The sequence below is a fragment of the Zootoca vivipara genome, chromosome Z2 (assembly GCF_965207765.1).
Source record: "Zootoca vivipara chromosome Z2, rZooViv2.hap1.1, whole genome shotgun sequence".
NCBI classification, from domain to species: domain Eukaryota; kingdom Metazoa; phylum Chordata; class Lepidosauria; order Squamata; family Lacertidae; genus Zootoca; species Zootoca vivipara.
Window position 1 is genome coordinate 12,503,113 of NC_142585.1, and position 17,929 is coordinate 12,521,041.

The window sequence follows — 17,929 nt, forward strand, 5'->3', positions numbered from 1 at the left end:
CCTCAAAAGCTAGGCATGGTCTGCATATATAGCAGAATGGGTTGGTCATAGCTGTCAACCTTCAGATTTGAAAATAAGGGATCAGCAGCCTCACCTGTCCCAGGGACAGTCTATGGTATATCTAACAATCCAGGATAGTAGTGGGAAACGGCGCTGGAATAAGGGAATTTCCAGCAAAAAAAAGGAAGGTTGACAGCTGTGGGGTTGGTAAATCATTGAATTGTAGAGTTTGAAGGGACCACTAGGGTCCTCTAGTCCAACCCCCTGCGGTGTAGGAATCTTTTGCCCAATGTGGGGCTTGATCCCATGGCCCTGATATTAAGAGTCTCATGCTCTACCAACTCAGCTATCCCATATTTTATGCATATTAAAACTCTGCCCCCCACACCAAACTGCCCTTGGTTAGCCTCTCAGCCACATTTTATCTGTCACTCTGTTGTTTTAGTCTGTCTCAATCTTCAGTTTATGGATTGATTATATTGTTTGGGTTAATATTTTGTAGCAGAATATTTGAAAGTGGTAACCCCCCCCACACACACACAGAGAGAGAGAGAGAGAGAGAGATGGGGAGAGGGAGGGAGGGAGGGAAAGAGAAAATACAGACATACATTAAAAGTACATCCTGCCCCCCCTCCCAATAAAAATGATCCTAGGTTCTGTAGTTCATTAAGTGGGCTGGGAATTGCAGCTCTGTGAAGGGTAAACTACAGTTCCCTAAATTATTCTGGGGAAGTTGTGTGCTTTATATATGCTTTAACCACATACAGTGTCCATTGCCCAAAATCTGGACTGGTATAATCTATTCTACTACATTTTCACCCTTCGTTTGGATGCATACATAGACCCAGAAGCAGAGAATGCTGGAAGGAATATTTGCTGCTAGTAATAGAACATACTTGCAGGCCACTAAAATGGGAACAGCTGCATTTAGGAAAGAGCAGTGGTAGAACACACACTTTGCATGCAGAAGATCCCAGGTTCGGTCTTTGCATTTCCAAATAAAAAAAATCAGGTAGTGGATGATGAGAAGGACAGACCTGCTTGAGGCTCTGGAGAGCCATTGCCAGTCATAGTAGGCAATATTGTGCAAGATAAGTGAATGACCTGACAGGGTATGAAAGGTAGCTTCCTACATTTCTATAAAAAAATATTTTTATTTTGCATTTGCTCAGGAATGAAAGAGATTACTTGAAAGGTCTGTTCATTCCCCCCACACACACCCTTTTTAAGGAATCTCATGCAGAGCTGAGAAAAGAAGAGAGCAGCAAAATCTATAGACAGATAAACATGAAACAAATGCAGCATCTTTAACCCAGCAGGACTGTGCTTGGCCGTAGTTACGCAGAAATAAGAAGTGAGGCCTTTCAGAAAGGCCAGAATCCTGTATTCTAATAGGGTTGCCAAGTCCTGCTTTTCTGTCTTGAGCTACAGTTCATTTTGCAGAGATTAGCAGGTGAAGCATTGCAACATGTATAAGATAAGTCTGATTGCCTGATAATACTTGATCTTATGGCTTTAACTCATTTTTAGTTTCATTGCACAGTATTAAGTCTTCTGCGCAATGTTTAGAGACAACTTTGGTTAAGTGAGAAACAAATTGCCAAAATACATAAATAAATGTTGGTGGATCAAGCGCCTGTTGAAATGCATACAAGCAGAAGTCACTAAAAAAAAGTTGGCAACCCTACTTTTCATTGGGAAATGTACCTGCACAGCTCATTCTCACTGGAGTCCAGAATGCTGCAGTGAATAGTCTTAGACCAGGGTGTTCTGAGCCTGAAGTGTTGTTCTTCCACAAAGCCCATTGCATGGTGCTAGGTCAGTCTTTTCATTCCCTTTTCATTCCCAGATCCAATTTGGCATCCCCCACATGCATTTGCGTATACACACAGGCTGGGAGCCTCAATGGCATCCCTCTGGAGGCTTCACCCAGGGCAAAAAAAAACCCCAGCTAGCTCACCCCACCCCACCCCCCGGTAGCTACAGCTCTGCCAGATCCTTCCACTCCCTGACTGCCATTTTCAGCCCTAGCTCTTCTTATTTTCTGATGCCCCCACTCCCACGCACTCTTATCTTCAGTTATCCCATCCTGCATTTCCAAAGTTAGCCCAAGTACACATTCTTGGGATGACACGATATTATTCAGGGCAATAACAACATGGTAGACGGTACCCAGGAAGGAACTATGTGGGTACCACTCTCAAACTGCACACAACTTAGAGGCCATCAATTTGGGTGGCTTTCAAATGGGATTAGACAAATCCATGGAGGCTAAGGTTTTCAATGCCTGCTAGTCATATATAGTCATATATACCAGGGGTGGATGGAAAGTAAAGATAAGGATTTACTGATAGTTCTTTTCAATGAGAAAGGTGGCAATCCCTGGCATCTCCAAGCAAGAAACTCTGGGGAGCTGCTGGCGGTCAGCTATCATACTTGGTAACTGGTCTGACTCAGTAATTAGGCAGTTTCCTCTTGCAAGCAAATGCTACTGGAGTATTCAACTAGGACCTGGGAGACCAAGCTTCACACCCCGATTCAACCATGAAGCCCAGCTGGTGATCTTGGGCCAGTCAGCATCTTTCAGCCTAACCTACCTCACAGAGTTGTTTTGGGAATAAATAAAGGGAAGAGGTATGTAAGCCACCTTGGAGAACAAGTGGGATAGAAAGGTAGTGAATAACCTAAAATAAAATAACTTGCATCTTTCAGATAACATGATGCAGCACCACTGGTGGTTGCACAATGGTTTAAGCTTTAATGCTAAACAAACTTCACTGGGGAATAAACCCCATTAGAAGCAGTGCAGCTTACTTCTGAGTAAACATGCGTAGAAGAGCACTTGCCAAGCCAGCTCTGTAAAGAGCTTTTATGCTTCATTTTCTTCAAAGCCTTTACATTCCTTGCCCTAAAGTCTCCCTTTTTTTATTATTCTGTTTCCAGAAGCTCCATTGGATATGTCTCTAGCTGCTCCTGTGCATGTTTATGTCCTTTCACCATTTAGGCAGAGGGTCAGGGAGGGGGAGGGGGAGATCCAACCATCTTAACTCCTTCTTTGTGCCTTTCTTAGATTGTGCAGAAGAAAGGTTAGTTGTCCAGCACAGGCACCAGTGTGTTTTGCAGGGCTGGGGAAATACTGACATCCCTATTGAAATCCTCTCTTCAGCAGAGCATTCCCTGCCCAAGCCTAGAAGTACACCTCACTACCTGCACTCACTCTCCCCATGACGGCCTGAGAGCCCAGATCCTATGAATGTCTACCAGAAAGAAGCATCACTGTATCTAAGAGGAGCTTATTTCAATGTAAGCGTACATGCAGAGTGGCGACCTGATCCTATGCAACTGATGGGGGTGGGGACCTTTGGCCCTCCAGATGCTGCTGAACTACAACTCCCATCATCCCTGGCCATTGTCTATGCTTGCTGTGACTAATGAGAGATGTAATACCTAGAAGCCAAAGGTTCCCAATCCTTGCTATGCAGGATAAGAAGGGGGAGGGGGTCTCATTGTTGTTCAATAGGGATTACTCCCAAAGAAATGTGCACAGCAATTGCAGCTCATCCTATGCAGCTTCCATCAGAAAGACAAAAACCTAAGAAAAGCCTGTCTAGATCAGGCCAATGGCCCATATAGTCCAGCATCCTATTATCACAGTGGCCAACCAGGTACCTGTGGGAAGGTGACAGGGAAGACCCAAGCCTAAGAAAACTCTTCCTCCTGAATTAAAACCCAATTGGTTGCAGGTACTAGACTCCATCTCCCATCTCCCTGACCATTGGGCTAGGCCAGTTGTAGGACTGATGAGAGCTGGACTAGCTGGATGGCATCCTGTTGGCTACCCTGGTGACTTTGGTGCTCCTTAGGCTGTACTCCTTGGTCCAGGTGTACGGACAGGGGAACAGCCTTGAGGCACAGGTGCCTTGCTCCTGGGGAGAGCAGGAAGGGCCTTAGCTTGGTGATAGAGCACGTGCTTTGCATGCAGAAGGTCCACAGGTTCAATTCCTGTCATCTCCAGGGGAAATGTCCTCTGCCTGAAACCTTGGAGAGCCGCTGCCACTCAATGCAGACAATGCTGAGCTAGATGGTCCAAATGAATATGTTTCCTAACACTCCTCACCCCCCACCTTTCCGTGTGCTTGCCTTCCTCTCCTGCAATCCCTCTCTTCCCCTCCCCCCACCTTTCTCATCTCCCCTTCGTGCCATCGCCCTGTCTCTTGGCTATATCTCCCTCTTTTCTTTCTTTCTTCCTCTCTCTCTCTCTTCCTTCCTTCCTTTCTCCCCCTCCTCCTCCCAGAGATGGAATGCGAGAAAGAGTCGATGCAGCTTTAAAGGGGCCAGCTTTAAAGGAAGGTCCACGTGAGCCTCGGTGTGTTGCCATTGATCGCATCTCCCGGCGTTGCAGCAGCAGCCCGCCTGCCTCTCTCTCACACACTCTCTCTCTCACTTGCCGGTGAAACTGACACACATCGAGACGCCGCGTTTTGCGGGGCTCTTGCGGCAGTTCGTGCGGGGAGCCTGAAAAGGGGACGACCCGCGCTCAAGCGGCAGCAGATGAAGTTTTGAGTTGTGAGCCCCCGCGTGGCCCGATCGGGGGCGGCTCGCTCTTTGGGGGAAAGAAGGCAGGCAGGCGAGCAGACGGGCGGGCAGGCAGGCGAGCGAGGTGGGGGCGATCGTTTGCTTGGCTCGCCCCACCATCTTTGCGTAGGGGAAGAGGGGGAGAGGCAAGCGTAGTCCCAGCTCGGCTGCGCTGTAAGCTCCTCCAAGCCAATGAGCCTTTTCAGGCTGGAGTGAAGAAGGGAGGAACGAGGGAGAAAAAGAGGGCGAAGAACGGGAGGGAGTGAGGGAAGGAAGGAAGGAAGAAAGGAAGGAAGAAAGGAAGGAAGGAAGGAAGGGGGTCTTACTTCTGAGGCTCCCCACATTTGCGCCGATGCCCATCTGGTCAGTTTCGTCGTAGGGACTGAACTGCAGGGGACGAAGAAGAACCGAGCGAAACGAAAACTAGACGAACAGAAGAAGAAGAAAATATTAATATGGGTCAGCCGGTGCCTCCAACTATTTTCCTCGTGCTGGTGGGGCTTCTGGGGGAGTCGCTCGGAGGATTTCCAAACACCATCAGTATAGGTAAGAAGCTCCTATCACTTTCCAAAGCGCCTAATTTATTATTATTAGTGTTAGTGTTGTTAGTATTAGTATTAGCGCTTCGAGGTTATACTGAAAGAAAATGGAAAGAAGTCCATGATAGTAGTGGCGATGTGGGGGGGGGGGTCCTACCTTTTCATCTCAAACTCGTGTAACCCACTGCCTTTCTTCTTTCCACTCCCCCCACCCCACCGCCACTCCCGCAAGGATCCCCCAAGACAGGCACTCGCTAAAAGAAACTGTCAATTGCTTTAAAATTAAAATTAAAATGCAGCACTGCATACCTTTGGACAGCTTAATAATGTGTGGAGGGTGGGCAGCGCTGGGACGGAAGCCTGGATTGCGGTACCATTATTAACAGTACTATGAGACTTGCAGTCTCATTTGAAACCGTGATTTATTTATGTTAAAGACCCCCCCCCCCACCTCTTGATTTGATCGTCGATCGGGGTGCTATTCTCGTTAAATAATTGTCTGCAAGCCCTCACCCAGTGGAAAAGCAAAACTTTCACTCATCTCCCCCAAAAATGGGGCTAGAGAGGCGCCGTGTCTTATCACTCTATTTCCCCCGCAATCCAGCTGAATCCAAAACTTCCTCTTGTCTCCCCCTCTCTCTCCCTGGTCCTCACTCAACAAGATTCACGAGGCACGTAACTCTGCAGTTTAATGGAGTACGCTTTTGTAACTCAAAAGCTCTTCTAAAACCTCTAAACATTGTCTTGTTTGCAGACGCGGGGGGGGGGGGGACGGTGTGTGAGTCTAGCTGATGGACCCAAATGTGCCAAGACTAATAGGACCAAGCTATCGAAAATGGCACAACCATCCATCGGGTGTCTGGTGTGTGTGTGTTGGGCTGGCACGGAGCGAGGAGTGGGGGGGGAGTGGGGGCGGTTGGAGCGGACAAACCGAGGGGAGCGTGCAGGCAGATGGCTAAAATAATCAATTCCTTGTCTGCCTGCATATGTCATCAAACGAGCGTTGCATCCAATGTATGGGGGGGGGGGGAGGCTGTTCCGCGAGTGGGAGTGCAAAGTTCCCTCCCACTGGGGTTCTGGGGCATTGAGAAATGCCAAGCCGTGTTTAAAAATAGCGTTGTATTCATTTAGCGTAAGGCACCGTTTTACCTCGGTTAGCTCCCCCCCCCCCTTCCGTTTGCGGCTGTAGCCTTCCCTACATGGCTGCAGAAGGAACAGGCAAGGGTGGTAGCGATACATAGGAAGCTCCCTTGGAATGCATCCCATGGATGCGCTGAAAGTCAGGCCATTGGTCCATCTGACTCACTGCCGTCTACACTGGCTGGCAGTGGCTCTCGAGGGTCCTTATTCCAGCCCTACCCGGGGATGGTGCTGGGGATTAAACCTTGGACCATCTTGCGGCTGAAGCAGATGGTCTTTTGTTTCTTCATCTCTGGGGGAAGGGGGGTTGACTTCCTGCCCCCCGCACAATAAAAATAACAAGAATAAATTCAGTTTGAAGGGTACACCCCATTGCCTTCTCCTTCACTGCTTCTAAGGCGAGATCCATGCCAGTCTTTGTGGGGAAGACCTCTGTGCGCATTGCTGTTCAAAACTTTGTCCGTGCATAACGTGTGTCTGCTATGTGTTGCTCCGGGACCAAAACAGAACCCTTTTGAACCCTCCAGTTGATACCTGGAGCCAAGACATATCACGTAGATTGACCCTAAAACCTTTGCAGAAGCCTGCTAGCCCCCCAGGGTCCATGGAGCCTTATGCCATGCATATCTGATCTTTATCTGTGTTTACTCAGAAGTCCCACTAAATTCGGTGTGTGTGTGTATGTGTGTGTTCTTCGGTATATCTACACCATAGTTTAAGCCCGTAATCACACTGCAATCCTGTGCCCTCTTATCTGGGAATAAGCTCCATTGAACTCAGGATGATTTACTTCTAAGTAGGCATGTACAGGATGGCAGTGTTAAAGGTCCTTTCCTATGCGTGCCTGCTTGGAAGTAAGAACCAGTTGGAACTCCTTCCAGGCAAGGCTGCAGTTGGGTTTCTGCATCATTACCAGAGAACAAGCCCCACTGAATGTGCATTTAAGTAAGCATACATAGGAATAGGCTGAACATGTTCATGGTTGGGGGTTGGGGGGAGCCATATTGATATTGGTAGGATTTGTTTCAGCTTGCTTGTTTAAAGTACTTGTTTGCTCTGAATGCAAAGCCCTAAAAGAATACAGTACCTTAAGGTTCTGTTGTGAGCCACCAGCATATATGAGGCATATAAACTGCAGGCAGCAATTGTATGCATACCTGTGGGTTAGGAATCCCTCACTCAGTGAGATTTGCTCCAGAGTAAGCATAGTTGCTAATGGGCTAGAGAAGCCTAATCCCATCCCTGTTTCCTTGGAAGTCAGTGGGGCTTGCTTCTAGGTAAACATGCACAAGATTCCAACCTTGCAAGTGAGATAGAGATTGTGTGTACATGTTTCACATAAACCCTAGTTGTAAGCTGCATTATATGTTTGAATACATTGCTTTAGATATGGAATATAGTATTTTTGCTGTGTGATGCTTGGTGATAAGCATCAATTGCATAGCATATTCCCAACACAGTTGAAAATATGCATATATTTTTACCCAAGCAAATAAACAAATGCTGTTTCTTCTGCCTTACAGGGGGACTTTTCATGAGAAACACAGTCCAGGAGCACAGCGCATTCCGATTTGCTGTACAGTTATACAACACAAACCAGAATTTTACAGAAAAACCTTTTCACTTGAACTACCATGTTGACCACCTGGATTCCTCCAACAGTTTTTCAGTAACAAATGCATGTAAGTAGCTAGCTGGATTTTTCATATTATAGCTGCTGCCTGTTTATAGACAGATTCCCCAACTCCACCCTTCAAACACATTATCTCCCTCTTGCCCTGAAAAGCTATCTAGAACTGCATTTCATGTTTGGTAAAACTAGATTGCAGCAAGACATCATTCATTGCTCTTGCAGCATTTTTAATGCATGCTACTGTTGGGATCATGAATATGGTTTTGGCTCACCCCCCCTTCACCCGCACACACACACACACACACACACACCAATAAATCTGACGGAAGCAATTCCAAGTAAGACACATTTTCATGTGCCTCTGTTGCTTTGATGCGGAGATTATAAGCAGCATTTAGCAAAGCATGGATAGGAGTGTGAGCAAGTAGGTGGGGATTATTTCACAAATAATGTCTCTCAGGAACAAAATGTGGAGGAAGCTTTTTGAAGTGACCTTGAGGGTGGCAGAGGGAAATAAGCTTACTGGCCTCCTTCTGCCTTAAAAACAGCATTTCTTCTTGCTGAGAATGCCTTGATAAAAAACCAGTGTGACTGTGCAAACTGATGGATGCCCTAGGAACTGAAGGGTGGGAGGAGAATTGGTGAAGAAAGCCTGACAGTCTGGAGAAATTAGCACTGCAAATGCATGTGTGTTTTTCATAACTCTTGATGTTTCACAAGAGAAAAAGGGTGACTAGTGAGGGAGAGATTGAGGCAATCAGACATGGAATGAATATAGTGTGGTCAAGGAAAGCAAGTGAGTTCTGCATTCTGTTACATTGCAGCCTGTTAGAAGGCCCATCTTAATATTTGGGGATCTGTTTTTGTTTGGGAGAAGGATGACGTTTACAGCAACAAGAGCATCTCTGGCTGTATGCCAACCTCTTATCTTAAATCCAAGGAAGCTGTTTAGGAAGCAGACAAAAGGAGGGCTGTTTAATTCCAGTGACCTTCCGCACTGAAAGCTTAGTTGGTGTCTGATTTCAGACTTGGATTATTTGAACAGTAGACCCTTGGGTACACTTGGGTCAAGGGTAGATTTCTCAGACTGGATGGTGGACCGCACAATTCCAATTGGTGCGGTGCTGGTTTTAAAATGTAAGAGATTCATATCTTGCCCTTTCCGCCCAGAGGTTCAAGGTGACACAAACCTGGGTCTCCCCAGTTCTAGTCTAGGGACCTTACAGCCCAGGGGTGATCCAACGTGGTACCTTCCAGGTGTTTTTACACTGTCAACTCCCAACAGCCCAAGCCAGCATAGTCAATGGTTAGGGATGATAGGAGTTGGAGTTCAAGAACATCTGGAAGCCACCACTACACCATGTCAGCTCTCATGCCCTGCTGCCAAGAACCACTCTCTGTGATGGTGCTTCACCTCTTTTTATAGAAGCTTTGGTGGGCAGCAAGGAGGCTGGATTTGGTCTTGCATCTACCAGTTGCTGTTCCCTACCTTAAGGCATTTTCTTTAAAGAAAATAAAAATAAATCCTTACTCTTAAGCAAATAATTCAATTAGTTATCATGGTAACATTTGTATAAAATGTTTCCCCTGGACCTTCCAATTGAACTGGTGATGGTGGTGTGTGGGAGAATAACATGATCCTATTGCAAGATGTCCCAGGGACATGAAAATTATTGGGCAAGGAAGAAGAGGAGGAGTTTGGATTTGATATCCCGCTTTATCACTACCCTAAGGAGTCTCAAAGCGGCTAACATTCTCCTTTCCCTTCCTCTCCCACAACAAACACTCTGAGAGACTTCAGAGAAGTGTGACTAGCCCAAGGTCACCCAGCAGCTGCATGTATGAGTCTACCACTCTTAACCACTACACCACACTGGCTCTCAAAGTGAGCTTAGTTTTAAGGAAGCCTTTTGCTGCTGCACAGACCCTTGTAGGGAGGCTCCTAGTTGTGCAATTCCATCCTATTGGTTTATGTTTTGTTTTGTGTAGGATTAACAGTTCAAGCTCTTTGGAAGTTTAAATGAAAATTCCAATAGTCTTTTTTATAATGAAGGTTCCTAGTTTTTTTAACCAGCCATTGAAACTGTGACAATAACAGCAGCATATGTGTGGACCTTAGCAGGATTCTTTTAATGCTATGGAAAGCTACATCTGCTGGTTTCTGCAATGTTAAAGGCACAAAAGCAGGACACACTTGTTTCTCTGGTCAGTTGGCAAGTACCCCCACCCCCCCCCCAATAAAACCCTATGTCTAGATTTGGAGTTTTATTTTAATAATCCTGTCCTTCCTAAATGGCTCTCTTAACACATATCTGAGTAGTAATCCTTAATGAATGTAATCCCTTCAAGAGGCCCTATCTCAAACATAGTTCCCTTTAAAATATCAATTATATGGATTTAAACTAAAGGCACTGTACTTTTATGATAATTGGCTATTAACTACTTACTTTTTAAAAAAAAATACAAAACTGCTGCTTGGATCCTATGAAGGGTGCCTCAAGGTGTCCTTTTAATGGCATGCATTATTATTTTTTGTGTTCATGATGCTATTGGAACAGTCCTGAGTGATCCCACATCCAATACTGTTTCATTTACAACCACCACATGTTCTGTAACTTCCTGCTGAAACCTGTAACATTCTATACACCAAATGTTTGTTTCTGCCACCCTTGTTGCTCTATAAGCAATAATGTGGCAGCATTTGGGAAGCATCACAGAAAAACCAATAGAGCAGAATAAATCCACCACTGGTGCATTTATATTGTGGCAAAAACATGCCAGCCCAATGTATTTAGGCACCTGAAGCAAACCACAAAATGCTGCCCACCCCTGTCAGGGAAGAAGGGGTGAGTGAAGATCGTCATCAGGAACAAGGGGAAAATAAAGATCTACAAGAGGAACATTGGGGGGGGGAGGAAACCAGCAGCACTTCCTATTAGCTGAGACTGCTGTACAGGTGACTTGGGGTGGGGGTAGCTAAGGAAGCAGCAGATCCAGCTTCCAAAGAGCATGCCACAGCCATTGCTGCTACCACAGCAGGGAGAGATGTATTCCTTGGAGGCTGGATTGGCTGCCCCTGTGAATCCTACCACCTGAAGCTGTCACCTCAGCTTGCCTTATGGATGGGCCACTGAAAACATGTCACAGAATAAACCTTCAATAAAACTCCAGAGTTGCTTGCAAAGCTGGTTTAAAACACTTGTCGATCTAAGATGGAAAATAAACACCATTCCTTCTTCTTTTGGTTAAACAAACACACACACCTAATGATAAAATAATTGGCCCCTTGCTGCTCTTCCGTGGCATCCAAAGTAATCATTCTGCTTTATAATTACCCTCATTTTAAGAATATAAGAGCCCTTTCAGCCAAACCCCAAAGTCATCCAGTGCAGCAGCATTATATAAGCTAATAGTGATATCTGGTTACAATGGTTATGTAGGCAAAATGAGGTTACTGAAAAAATAGAAAGAGGTGCTGCCATGTTGGGATCTGTCTCAAGAGACAATAGAGTGTAGCTGGGAGTGAAATCAAACTACTGCAGTAGAAGTGCTGAAGTGACTTCCCTGGGGAGCAAGCCTGGGCAGTATGTATGGAGGTATTGTGCTGCCCAGACAACACAACCCTCCCCCTATTGACCTTGCTGATGTGGTTCAAAGGAAAGCAGAGCAATGCATTTGGCACCAGCCAGTCTGTAAGAGCTGCTGGAAGGAGGCTACAAGGCACCATCCAAGGAGCATGGTACTGCCATGTTTAGGAGGGGAGGCTTTAAGAGAGTGCAGTGCCCTTTCCCGTCAGCTCAGTAAGGGCTGAGAATGCTCCATGGCCACAGGGTGTTAAGCATCACTTGGCAGAGGAATAGAAAACTGGGGAGAGATGGCAAATGGAATGGACAATCTTGAGAGACAGCCTGGCTGGCTGGAATGGAGCAGACCACAAGTGCAGGAGCTCTCAACTTAGCAATATCTTATTGCAGATCCCATTTTAGAAGCTTCAGGAAAGAGGGTACCAGTCATGTGCTCCTGAGCATAAAAGCAATAGCCCACCCTCACTGCTATTCAGTGGCATACTGCCTCTAAACATGGAGGTTTTATACCGGTATATCTATCTCAGTGCATAATCCTCATTTGTCTAACCCCTTTGAAAGCTATTCTAGATATTTGCCATGGAACTCCATGCATGAATTGTACCTGGAGAGAAGCAGGGCTTTATCTTCACTCTTCTGAATACTACCAATCAGAATGGAATTGAATAGTTTATTAAATGCTCAGGAGCATATATCATGCATTATATTACTTGTTGCAGTAGCACTTGATCTTCTTGAATGCATCCCTAATCCAATTAGAAAATAACATTGTAATGTCAAGGTGTATTTCTCCTCCACAACGGCATATTTTAACATCACTAGAACTGCAATTCTTTTCACTAGGACTAAGCCCCACTAGGTGCACTTAATTTTGAGTAAACAGAGTTGCACTGTTGGTTGCTTGTTACTGCCCTTATTTGCCCATACATGTGGTTAGTGTGATTATAGGGTGCATTTCATGCTTGCTTATGGCAATCTAGTCTGCTTTAGCAATTAAGCATTTGTAAAGGAAACAAAAGCATGCTTATTTTTCCTCAAGTTGCACCCTATATTGGACCATGAGTTCCATCCAGGCCAGAGATGAGAAGCTACAGACTTCCAAATGCAGCTGAATTCCAATTCCCATAGCCCCAGCCAGCACAGCCAATGGTCAGGGCTGATGGGAGTTGTGGTCTAACAAAAACATGTAGGGCCACAAATTCCCCATCACTAATCCTAGTCCAATGTCCTGCTTTAAAGAGTGGCCAGCGGCATCCTTTTGGGAAGCTTAAAGGCAAAGCACGATGTAGTCTTCCCCTCTTTGTTTCAAGCATCTGATATTCAGTGGCAAACTCCGTCAGCTCATGGGTGTATCCACAGCTTAAAGTTGCTGTAGGATACTTTAACTTGTCTCTTGAATTCAAGGGGAAGGTCTGTGACTTTCTGGAAGAGCACTTTGCATGCAGAAGATCCCTAATATGATTCATGGTACCTTCAGATAGAGCTGGGGAAGATCCCCAGCACAAACCTTGGAAAATCACTGCTAGGCAGTGTAGGCCATGCTGAGCTAGATGGATCAATGGTTTGACATGGTATAAAGAAACTGTCTAAGCCATATCTTCTGTCAATGGAATTCCTTACATGCCTTTTGAAAAGAAGTTATGTCTCTTTATTTGGCAGTAGATTTGCAACAGACTATTCAATACAAGTGGCCCAGCAAATTTGTATCTGATATGATATGTGAAGGTAAACATTTTCTTTTTTTTCTCTGCATCCTATTCTCCTGGAGCATCTGTGGCTAAGTACACAGAAGAAAGGGTAGGGGAAAGTGACCTTGTCTGGAATAAAAAGCTCAGTTGACGATGTATTACAGTGGGTGGAAATACATTATTTGCAGTCCTGCCCACTGAACACTGAAGTCTTTGCAGCTACAAATAAATATCCAGAAAGGCCACTACTATTCTCAGATCTGAAAGTAATTTGTTTCCGTAAAGTCATAATGCTCATGCATACAAATATGCCCTAGTTCCCCAAAGTCTATACAAATTAGCCACTGCCAATCCCTTATCCTTATTAATGAGCTAATGCTTTTTTATGTTTTGGCTACATTTTCCTACAATTGTGTGGCTTCTCTTGGACAATCACCTTCCCTCAAGGGCTACCATGTGATATTTGCCTTTGATATTTGCAACTGAAAATGAAAAAGTTGCAGTGACTCTACCGTGATTTGGGGTTTATCTACACTGCAGATTAAACAGACTGTTTAGTCCATCCTTGCGCCCTTCAGGTGTTTTGGACAAATCCCATCAGCTTTAGCTAGTATAGCCATGTTCCCTTCAGCACCAGCTTCATGCAGCCCATGAGACCACCAGGTTAGGAAAAGATGGTAGTTACATTCCCTTCCTTAGGGGACTTTGGGAAATGTAATTCTGCGAAGAGTGGTTGGGGGACCAACTCAGTGCTTTGCCAAATTACCTTCCTTGGGTGCAATTAGAGTGATAGGTATAAAACCAATATAAGTTTATACTATAAATAGAGCCCCGTCATAATGAATACTGCAAGGGACAAGGTGGTCGGATTACTATTATTCTTTTATCACTAAATTCTATAATATGTTTTAAATTGGGATGGTGCTAAATGTTCAGGTCCTTGGTTCCTATTTTGTTTTAACCATCCCTTTCTCTTTCAGCTGGGGCACTTGTAAAGGTATCAAGTGGTATATTGTTCTTCCTAAAGACATTTGAAGATGTTTTCACCCTAATAGTTTCACTATTTGATCCTAGGGTAAAATCATCCTAGGTTGTTGGGGGGGGGTGCGCGCGTGTGTGTGCAAAATTTGATTCCCACTGGGTTGTTAAAATGCCTATACAAATATTTTGCATTCCAAAGATAGCCAGATAATCATTGCTGTTTTTATTTGTTATTTTGCTTTTTAAAAATAATGCCACCTTGTTTTCAATGTTTGCTTCTATCAGTATTTTTAAATCGATATTTAAATGACATGTATTTTTTCCTATGGAGTGAGCAATGTATAAATTAAGTAAATAGATACAGAATTATTATTATTATTAGCCACCCAGCATACGGTAGGAAACCACTTTATACCATTGGTCCATCTGGCTCAGTATTGCTTACATCAACTGGCAGTGGCTCTCCAGGATTTCAAACCAGGAGTCATTCCTAGCTGTATCTGGAGATGCCAGGGATTGAACTGGGGATCTTCTTCATGCAAGGCAGATGCTCTATCACTGAGCTATGGCCCTTCCTCCCTGGGGAATCCAGGTGCAGTGCTCTGTTCAGTGAAGGATCAGTCAGGGATGCAATGGTTATATGTTTCATCCACAGCCACCCTGGCTGATGTCTAGATGGCTCCTCCTTAAGTACCTTCAGCAATTGACAGCTCCTCCCCACCCCACCCCCGGCAAGGCAGTCTGCTCTGCTATCGAGCAGTTATTAGTGTTAGAAAGTTTCTTGTTTGGCTGACATTTCCTTCCGTACAACCTTCACTCTGCCCTCTGGTGTAACCAAGGGCACTTTCAGGGTGCCCAGAGCTCTGGCACTTAACAGGGCATGTCTTAAGGGCTGGTCAGCTTGCAGTGTCATATAACTATAAATGGAGATCTAAATGGAGGTTTGTGACTGTGGAGGCCGAATGATAAGGAAACATTCATACCAGGAAGATTGTCCTAAGATTTGAAATGATGATCTCTTGAAAACATTTTCTAATTTGATCAAGGAGGAAGAAAACTCATTTCTTATGCCGTATCCGGTTTACTGCAACCTGGTGCACATCTGAGGTAGCATAGACTTACCTGGGGAAACAGGGAAGGGAAAATGGACTATTCGCTAAAAGGTATCATCTATTTTCAGAGGCAGAACTACTCATGAGATTGTGTGTGTAAGCACTCCCCCCTTTTCCAGTTAACTTGCTACATAAACCTGTAGTATTTTTTCTTGGCATACCATGTTTCTTATCTTGTTGTAAACACCTATCTGGGGTATAGAGGAGAGATGCTGTACTAAGCTGTAGCTCAGTGGTGGAGCATCTGCTTTGCCTGCATGATCCAGATCCAACCCCCAGCATCTCCAGGTAGGGCTGGGAAAGGCTCCTTATCTGAAACCTTGGAGAGCCACTGCCAGTCAGTGTAGGCAACAGCAGTCAGATGGGCAAATGTTCTGTTGGCAATAATGTGACTGTTCTACAGCTTTGGGTTCTCTCTCTTCCTTGGGGAATGGGAAATGCCAAATGAAGCTGCTAACTTGCTTTGCAAGTCTGACGAGTGCATAAGTCAACATAAGCAGGTGGATACAGAGGCATTGCAGGGTTCAGCTCACATTTGAAGTGAGACATCTTTGTTGGAGTATATTGAGACAGAGCAGCTTAAATGCATAATTCCATCTGTAGCATGTCTACCTGTTTGTGTATACATATATATTCCCTCTCTCTGAGCTTAATTCAAAACCTCCGGTGTCTTTTACTGTTAGGTTTTCAATTATGTTTAACATTCTGTTGCTCCTATTCCCTCAAAATAAAGCACTGCTTGTGTCTTTTTCTGTTCTGCTCTTGTAGTGCACTATACTACATTGCTCCAGCCACTGCAGTGTCAGCTCATTAGCACTCAGATCGCATATTCTCTCTCTCTCTCTCTCTCTCTCTCTCTCTGCACTGTCATCGCAAAGAAAAAGGCTGTTGTACACCTTTATGGTCAACAAATGTGGTCTTGGATTATGCACCATTTGCAGGGGATATTCAGAAACCCAAGCCTTGGATTACTTCACCCACCCCGCTCTGGAATTTTCCTAGGGAAAAGGGTTAGCTTTAATACTTAAAACCCTGCAAGAAAATTGGTTGATCTTAGTGGAGGTGGGGCCTATTTTAAAAAAAGCTTTAGTTGTACGATGCAGATGATCTCTGATCAACAGTTAGCCACCTTGACCAATCTGCAGGCCACCCTCTATTCTCATTCCTCTTATTAAATTTCCTTGTAGGTATCTCTTCAAAATCTTCAGCTAGCCCACAATGAGAGATAACAAATGTTGATCTGTCTGCATCCTAGATGCAGATGCCACAGCATTTCCTCCTTTGCCAACCAAAGGGGAAGAGAGCATAATTACCCAATTATCCTTGTTTGCCGAGATCCATTTAGATGTTTGTTTGGGTGCTTCTCATCAAATGAGGGGTTTTGTAGCTTTTCTTCACTATTTCTCCTCAGTGGTGTGGTGTGTTCCCCCCCCCCCTTTGATTCGTTTTCAAGCATTCAGAGGGTTGCGATTTTACAGAACAAAAACTTGGCATGTTTAGATGTAGTGGATAGTGTTACAGGACCTGATATGACCCACAACTTGGAGAGATCATTTAAAGAAGGAAAATGCCTTTACTCCCTGCTCTGTGCACCACCTTTCTTGTCTGTTGCTGTTCCTCATTGTTTCCACTAGACAAACAACTTGCTTTCCTTGCCTCTGGGTGTTTGTTTTCTTTCTTTCTTTCTTTCTTTCTTTCTTTCTTTCTTTCTTTCTTTCTTTCAAGCCAGCTGATAAAGCAATGATGATGCAAACTGGTCATTTGACTGCTGCCAAAGATGCCTCTGTTTTAAGGACATTAAAAGAGGAAGGGGGTAGAGAGAGAGGATAAGGGCTAGCAATTGAAAGTGCAAATCACTCTTAGGTACCTCAAAGGAAGGGATGCGGGTGGCGCTGTGGTCTAAACCACTGAGTCTTGGGCTTGCTGATCAAAAGGTTGGTGGTTCGAATCCCTGTGACTGGGTGAGCTCCCGTTGCTTGGTCCCTGCTCCTGCCCACCCAGCAGTTCAAAAGCACATCAAAGTGCAAGTAGATAAATAGGTACCACTCCAGCAGGAAGGTAAATGGCATTTCTGTGCACTGCTCTAGTTTTGCCAGAAGCGGCTTAGTCATGCTGGCCACATGACCTGGAAAAACTGTCTGCGGACAAACGTCAGCTCCCTCGGCCTGTAAAGCGAGATGAGCACCTCAACCCCAGAGTCATTCACAACTGGACTTAACTGTCAGGGGTCCCTTTACCTTTACCTTACCTCAAAGGATAGCCCTCTCCACTGAGACACTCTAAATGTTGGTTATGTTTTGAGAAGCTCAGTTTATATAGGGCTCCTGTGTTGTCCCAGACATCCAGACACTGGCCAGATTGGGGGCTTCTGCTAAGCTTTAAATGATAATGGCATCAATTAACCCAGCCTTCACGTTAGTGCAGGTGTGGTGAACATGTGGTCCTCCAGCTGTTGCTGAGCTATGCCTCCCAACATCCCTGGCTGTTGGCTATGCTTGCTGGAGCTTATGGCAGTTGTCCATAAGCATCTGGAGGACCAAAGGTTCCCTGCACCTGTTTTAGTTAGTGCCCTTCTCCTCCCTTACCCTCCTGTACTGCTGCAGTTACAATTAGCAGGATGCTCCATGATTACTTCTCCTCCTGCTATCTGGATCTCATTAAGTCTCTGACCAATCTC

General features: G+C 45.0%; 1 protein-coding gene across 2 annotated transcripts in view; it reads left to right on the forward strand.

The window, feature by feature from the left end:
• Window positions 1-4,292: 4,292 nt before the first annotated feature.
• The window catches only part of GRIA3 (glutamate ionotropic receptor AMPA type subunit 3), a 191,337-nt gene continuing 177,700 nt past the window's right edge, over window positions 4,293-17,929 (forward strand). For both annotated transcript variants that reach the window (XM_035112435.3, XM_088664497.1), the window contains exons 1-2: window positions 4,293-5,121; window positions 7,778-7,936. In XM_035112435.3, the coding sequence (XP_034968326.1) occupies window positions 5,031-5,121; window positions 7,778-7,936 (250 nt within the window). In that variant the 5' untranslated portion in view covers window positions 4,293-5,030. The remainder of the gene's footprint in view (window positions 5,122-7,777; window positions 7,937-17,929) is intronic.